This window comes from Urocitellus parryii, chromosome X (genome assembly GCF_045843805.1).
Source record: "Urocitellus parryii isolate mUroPar1 chromosome X, mUroPar1.hap1, whole genome shotgun sequence".
NCBI lineage: Eukaryota > Metazoa > Chordata > Mammalia > Rodentia > Sciuridae > Urocitellus > Urocitellus parryii.
Window position 1 is genome coordinate 90584957 of NC_135547.1, and position 7295 is coordinate 90592251.

At 50.6% G+C, this 7295-nt stretch overlaps 1 protein-coding gene across 4 annotated transcripts; it reads left to right on the forward strand.

The window, feature by feature from the left end:
- The first annotated feature begins 2319 nt into the window (after window positions 1-2319).
- Window positions 2320-6940, forward strand: Magix (MAGI family member, X-linked). Of its 4 annotated transcripts, none has more exons than XM_077793722.1 (6): window positions 2320-2416; window positions 3392-3538; window positions 4898-4980; window positions 5057-5290; window positions 5392-5542; window positions 6429-6940. In XM_077793722.1, exons 1-6 carry the CDS (start codon window positions 2368-2370, stop codon window positions 6734-6736), a joined length of 972 nt encoding a protein of 323 aa, XP_077649848.1. In that variant the 5' UTR covers window positions 2320-2367; the 3' UTR covers window positions 6737-6940. The 4 variants fall into 4 exon arrangements, with proteins under 4 accessions (XP_077649848.1, XP_077649849.1, XP_077649851.1 ...); XM_077793723.1 differs by having other exon boundaries at window positions 5392-5524; XM_077793725.1 differs by lacking the exon at window positions 5057-5290.
- Window positions 6941-7295: the final 355 nt, after the last annotated feature.

Sequence of the window (7295 nt, forward strand, 5' to 3'; positions counted from 1 at the left end):
ATTTTTAATTTTGAGACAGTGTCTCTATAACTTTCCCAGGGTGATCTCCTAATTGCGATCCTCCTCTCAGCCTCTGATGTAGCTGGGACTACGTTGTGGGCCACTGCACTTGGCTCATGATTATTTTGAGGAAAAATTTGTAGTGCTGGGGATTGATCCCAAGGCCTCACTTAGTATGTGCTCCGCCACTGAGTTACACTCACAGCCTATAGCATAATTATTTTGAGATCCATCCAAATTGTTCATTTCTTTTTATTGCTGAGTTGTAGTCCATTGTACAAATATACCAGTGTGTTGATCATTTACCTACTGATAGGCATTTGAGTTGTTTCCAGTTTTGGACCACTAACAAATGTTATGGACTGAATTGTGTGCCCCCTTCCCCTGATAAATTCACATTAAAGACCTAACCAGCCAGGTGCAATGACACACGCTTGTAATCGAAGTGGTTTGGGATGTTGAGACCAGAGGATCGAAAGTTCAAAACCAGCCTCAGCAAAAGCAAGACACTAAGCAACTCAGTGAGACCCTGTCTCTAAATAAAATACAGAATAGGGCTGTAGATGTGGCTCAGTGGTTGAGTGCCTCTGAGTTCAATCCCCAGTATCCCCCTCCCCTCAAAAAAAAGTAGAAGCAGAAGCAGATGCATGCTCAGTTCTTCTAGAGTGGGTGCTTTGATTGCTGTTTGATTGCCTGAAGACATCAGACTCACTCTGCCAAATTGTACTCTTTTTTTAAAAATATTTTTTCTAGTTGTAGATAAACCCACAGTATCTTTTTTTTTTTTTTTTTTAAATGTGGTGCTGAGGATCGAACCCAGGGCCTCACACATGTGAGGCAGCTGCTTTACCACTGAGCTATAGGCCCCAACTCCCAAACTGTACTATTTTTTTTTTAATATTTATTTTCTCTTTGTAGTTGGACACAATACCTTTATTTCATTTATTTATTTTTATGTGGTGCTAAAGATTGAACCCAGGGCCTCACACTTGCTAGGTGAGTGCTCTACCTCTGAGCCACAACCCTAGTCCCCAAACTGTACTCTTAATGGTGACTCTCCAGAGAGTTTCTAGGCCTTAAGTACCGGAGTGGAAATGCATCATTGTTTGGTTCCTTTAGTTCTGAAGCTCAGAATTCTTATGGTTTTTTTTTTTTTTTTTTTTTTTTTTTTAGTTTTCGGCGGACACAACATCTTTGTTTGTATGTGGTGCTGAGGATCGAACCCGGGCCGAATGCATGCCAGGTGAGCGCCCTACCACTTGAGCCACATCCCCAGCCCAAAGCTCCGAATTCTTGAACTGTGTAGTTACTGGTTCCTCCAGGTCTCCAGCCTGTTGAACACCATTGTGGGACTATCCACAATGATCATGTAAGACAATCTAACAAATTCCCTTTTTATAATAATAAAAACTCTAATCACCAATGTGACAGTATCTAGAGACAGGGTCTTTAAGAGGTAATTAGGTTAAATGAGATTATAAGGTGGGGCTATATATAGTCCTAATCAGATGAACTGTATGTAGCCTTACAAAAAAAAGGAAGAGAGGGCTGGGGATGTGTCTCAGTGGTAGAATGCTTGCCTACCATGCATGAATCTCTGGGTTTGATCACCAGCACTCCCCCCAAATTAAAAAAAAAAAAGGAAGAGAGAGAGGGTTCTGTCTCCCTCTGATATCTCTTTTCCACTCTCAACTCAATGTGAGGACACAGCCAGAAGGAAGCCATCTACAAGCCAAGATTTTTTTTCCAGCAACCGAATGACCAGCACCTTGATCTTGACTTTCCAGTCTCTAGAAGTGTTAGAAATTAAATTTCTGTTGTTTCAGCCACCCAATCTCTGTAGTAATTTGTTAGTGCAGCCCAAGATGAATATGACAAGAAATAAAGGTGACATTCATGTACAAATCTTAGTGTAGAAGTCTGCTTTTTTCTTTAAAAAAAAAAAAAAAAGGTAAATAAATACCCAGAAGTGGAATGGCCGAAATCATACCTATATGTTTAACTTAAGACACTGCCAAACTGTTTTCCAAAGTTGCTAAGCCATTTACATATCTATCAGCAGTATATTTGAGTTCCATTTCTTCTATATCTTTTGCAACTGTTGGTATGTTCAGGCTTTTTAATTTTAACCAGGGTTCTCAGATAATAGAAGCAGTGGCGCCTGAGTAAAACCGAGGCCAAGTGTTCCGACTGGCTCCTACAACCAGGCCTTGGTGCCAGCAGCCAGGTAGGTCATGGCACTGGTCGGGGCACAGAACTGGCCGGCCTCAGCCGCGTCCAGGCTCGGGCAGGCCGCCAGGTGAGTGTGCCCCTGTGCTCAAAACTAGTTGCTGGGCGGCCGAGAGTCCACCCAGCAGACTACTGGCTATGGAGTCGCGCTCAGGGGGCACTGCGGACCGTAGGGGGAGAAGAGGAGGTATGGGAGAGGTGGAGTAGGGTGGGAAAGGGAGGGAGAGTGTCCCATGTCACCCTCGCCCGGCCTGTCTGTTCCTCACCTTTTCCATTCTACAGGTGGTAAACAGCAGCCTTGGAGGCCAAGCGGTATTGGTAGCGGGCAGGGTCTCTGATGGTCAAGGGCTGTGCTCCAAGTCAGCACTCTTCACAACGCAGCAGAGGGGCGGCACACCAGGCGCGGGAGGGGTGGCTTCCCAGGAAGGTGCACTGAGAGATCTGGGGACATCTGGGCACTCAGGATCCATAGCTCCAGGCCCTATACTCACATTCACACACACCCTCCACACACACCTGAGCAGAGAGGCGGTGCACAAGACCGAGCTGGTAGGAAGGAAGCTGACAGGAGTCTCTGGAGGCTCGCCTGGAGAGGTCTGCCCGTGGTTGCTGGGGACGCCTGGGCACGCAGTGTCTGTAGTGAATTGGTGACCAGAACTGGGGGTCCATGAGGAGGGGTCACCTAGAGGCACGTGGGTCATGTGGGGTAAATGGGCCTCCGAGGGATCTCCGGGGAGTAGCAGGGTCTGCTTAGGAGATGTGGAGGGGAAATCGGGTGTCCCAGGGCTGTGTGGGGGTGTTTTCTTTTGGGATCCCTGAGAGAAGCAGGATCCCTAGAGACTTGGTGGGAGAAATTTGGCATCTAGATTATTTAGGGGAGAGTCAAGGAGCTCCTGAGAAATTAATGTGGTGTTCCGAGGGGTCCAGGACCACTGCCTGCAGGGACATGGTCGGGGCAAGGCGGGGATCCAGTGGCATGCCCAGATGGTCGGGGGTCGCGAAAGAGGAGGGGGACAGTCGACGACTTTCGGAACAATGCAGGGAGTGGCCAGGAGTCTCCGGGTAGGTTGCCGAGCATTTTTAGGTCTCCGGATGTCTGGAATCATGGGTATTCTCGGAGTCTCGGGGTGTGGGTGCGCTGACCTGTCTCTCTTCTGCGCAGGCCGTGGCCTTCCTCTGCAGGCGGGCCCTGGCGCCCGGCGGCTGCTGGCGCGGCTGGACGCGCGCCCCCTGGCGGCCAGAGCTGCTGCAGACGTGTGGGCGCTGGTACGCAGGGCGGGAGACACTTTGCGCCTGCGCCCCAAGGAGGGTGCGTGATGAGGGGCGGGGAGGGTCGGGGAGGGGCGGGGAGGGTCGGGGAAGGGCGGGGAGGGGCGGGGCCTCTGGGAACGGGGCCTGGATTGGGATGGGCTGTGTTCCGAGGTGACAGGCCAAGGAATTGTTAGTTATGGGCCTGGGTGGGACCAAGGGGTGTGATTGGATCTGGCGGGGCTCGGGGAGCCCTTGGAGGGAGCAGGGCCCTGGGGTTATTGTAGCATATTCCTTTAGGGTAATTGAGATAGGGGATCGCTAGACGATTCTTTGAGGGTGCTGGTGTGAGTGGTCATTCTGGTCAGCGGATCATGGAAGGTTATTTCTGGGGAGTGGATCCTGAAGGATGCTGGGGGCGGGTAACTCGTTGGAGGGCTGGACTGGAATGCTAGTCCCGGGGTGGAGGCTCTGAGTGCTTGGAGGTGCTGCCTGAAGTGTGAGGAATGGGACGGGAGTTTGGAGGCTAATTAGAGGGCGTGGCCTGGGATGCTCAAGAGCCCAGTGGTAGAGTAGCAGCTTCCAGGGGGTGTTCCGGGTGTTAGGGCTGCATGTTATTATCATCAGATAGTGAGGTCTGGAGGATTACTCAAATAGTCAGCCTAGTACTATTTGTTAAGAAGGCTGAGTCAGGACGTTTATTCTTTTTTTTTTTAATTTTTATTTTTCTCACAATACCTTTATTCTATTTATTTATTTATTTATTTTAAAGAGAGAGTGAGAGAGGAGAGAGATAGGAGAGAGAGAGAGAGAGATTTTTTTTTTAATATTTATTTTTTTAGTTCTCGGTGGACACAACATCTTTGTTGGTATGTGGTGCTGAGGATCGAACCCGGGCCGCACGCATGCCAGGCGAGCGCGCTACCGCTTGAGCCACATCCCCAGCCCTCTATTTATTTTTATATGGTTCTGAGGATGGATCCTAGGGCCTTACACGTGCTAAGCAAGTGCTCTACCACTGAACTACAGCCCCAGCCCCAGGACGTTTATTGTTTTTTTCTCAGGGGCACTTGGCTACTGAGCCATATCCCCAGTCCTATTTTGTATTTTATTCAGAGACAGCGTCTCACTGAGTTGCTTAGGCCCTTGCTAAGTTGCTGAGGCTGGCTTTGAATTCATGATCCTCCTGCCTCAGCCTCCTGAGCCACTGGGATCACTGGTGGGTGCCGCTGGGGGGACATTTATTCTTAAGAGCTGAGTTTTTAAGATTACTGTGTGGTGGGGACTGGTTCCTAAGTAGTTAAATGGTGAGAGTCTGTGAGAGTTTAGAGGTAGGCAACAAGGTGAGGTCAGAATATTAATTCAGGGGGCTGGTCCTAGGTATGTACCCTGATAGCATTCCACCTCTTTCATCCTTCAGCCATTAACATGCTGGACTCTGCGGACATAGAAGTCACAGACAGTCGCCTACCTCATACCACTGTTGTGGAACACCAACCTCAGGTACCACCTCACCCATGTATTCAAAGCCATCTGCTTTAGGGCAGGTAATCAATGTACATTTGTGTCCTTACTCCAGCATTTTAGGTCAGAGACTCTGGGTATTCCTACTGCGCCAACTCGAGTGACCCAGGATAAGGCAAAATGTGCTTCAAAGCCACTCCACTCTGGTCGGTTCTCTGTGGAGCTAGTCCGCAATCGCACAGGCTTTGGCCTCACTTTAAGTGGGGGCCGAGATGTAGTAGGTGATGCTCCACTGGCTGTGCGTGGGTTGCTGAAGGATGGGCCAGCACAGCGTTGTGGTCATTTGCAGGTTAGCCCTAAGCACCCTCCTTTCATAGGTGTGATCCCCACCTTTGTCCAGAAGCTCTCTATATTTCCTTCCTATACCACCACTGCCTTGCATTCTTGCAGGCTGGTGATCTCATTCTCCATATCAACGGAGAGTCAACGCAGGGATTTACCCATGCCCAAGCGGTGGATCGGATCCGCACTGGAGGTTCCCGGCTTCGGCTTGTGTTGCAGAGGCCTAATGAGACTCAAACTGGCAAGCACAAGGGGATGGGTGGGTCCCAAAAGGGAAGGAGTGGGTTTTCTAGGGAAGGAAATTAGAAGTCTGTGAGGGGAAGGAGAGGTTAGAAGGGGTTTAGTGGTCTCAGTGGGGAGGATCAGGATTTGGTGTCTAAGTGGGGTTAGTATATTTTTGAAAGTGGGGGTGGGAGGGGAGCCCTTCCCAGGAAAGGAATTTCAGAGGGGAAACTTTCTATAGGGGAAAGGAGAGGAGGGAAGAGATCTGGGGTAAAAGCAGATCTTCAGCTGGGTGTGGTGGCATATACCTACAATCCCAGCATCTTGGGAGGCTGAGTTAGGAGGATGAAAATTTGAGGCCAGTCTCAGCAACTTAGTGGGGATGTGGCTCAGTGGTTAATCGCTCCTGGGTTCAGTTGCTGGTTCTACCACTCCTACTACTCCTAACAATAATAAAAGCCAGTGTTCAGCAGGGTCTTAGTCCTTGGAGGGATAGGCAGAATGGAGTCTCAGCTGGGAGGATATGGGATGGAGATCTAGAGAGTAGAAGGTTTAGTTCTGAGAGACAAAGGGTTGATAAGGGAAAAGTTGGGAGTCAAGGTGAGATGAGAGAGGGAATAGTCAAAGGTCTTAGACTGGAGAGATTATTAGTGCCAAGGCCAAGGTCATGGTTTGATTTCCTTTAGGGATTATGGGAAATGATTTCTGTGTGCGTGTCCTTTCTAGAGAAAGGAGGTGTTGGGGCTTGTGTGTGGGGGTACTAGTCACTGGACACCTCCAGGAAGGTGGAGGAAGATTTCTCTAAGGGAGGGGGGGTGTCTCTGTTTCCTGCCACCCTTGGGCCTTCTGGGCCATCCTAAACCCTGGCCCCCAATTTCCGTTTTCTACTCCATCAATCTAAATTGTAGCCCTGTCATTCCCAGACTGCCGTCCAGATCTTGTAGGTCCGGCGATGATGAAGTCTCACAGTGCCAGCCTTTCCCCAGTTCACCACCCTCAGTTCAATAGGACGCCAAAGACGCTGGGCAGCCCTGAGCCTAGTCCAGAGGCAGCGGTGGACGCTCCCGCAGTTCCTCCAGCAGAGCGCCACATGGAGGACCCTGATGACCGTATCCCTGGTTCCCCAGGACCCTGGCTGGTGCCGAGTGAGGAGCGGCTCTCGCGGGCCCTAGGTCTCCCAAGGGCTGCGCAGCTCGCTCAGGAGACAGCAGCTGGAACGAGAAGGCACTGAGCAGACGACATAGGGCTCGGTGCTCACTTGGTAGGGTCCAGTCTGGATCCGATGGGCCCCGACCGCAATGCACTAGCGTCGGGCTGAGAGCTCCTACTTATCTGGTCTTCCCTCCCACCACGTAGTTGACTGGCCCGCGCTCCCCTCCAGGCATCTGCAGTCCAGCCTTCCCAGACCCCCTCAAACCCACGCTTCTGGTTCTGGGCGGGGATGTAATAAAATGATTTGATCTAGTCTTGACTTGCCAGGTGCTCCAGGAGGGGTGGGGCTTCCAGGTCACCCTGGAAAGGAGGGGGTGGGTCCATCCGGTTTCGAGGAGGACCTCTAGTAACCAGCGATGAGCTGCGCGCAGTTGCTTTCAAGTTTTCGCTTCTGCCCATCGTCGCTGGGCTCGCGGGCTTGCTCCCCTTTCGTTTTCCTTGTGTTAACTCCTGCTCCTCCCCATTCATTCATTTCACTCGTTTGGAGACGTGAAACGCTCCACATATATGATTGTGGCATGGGGAATACAGACGTGGACCTATTGTGGTAGTGTCCTCAACGTATACCTGCTGTCGCA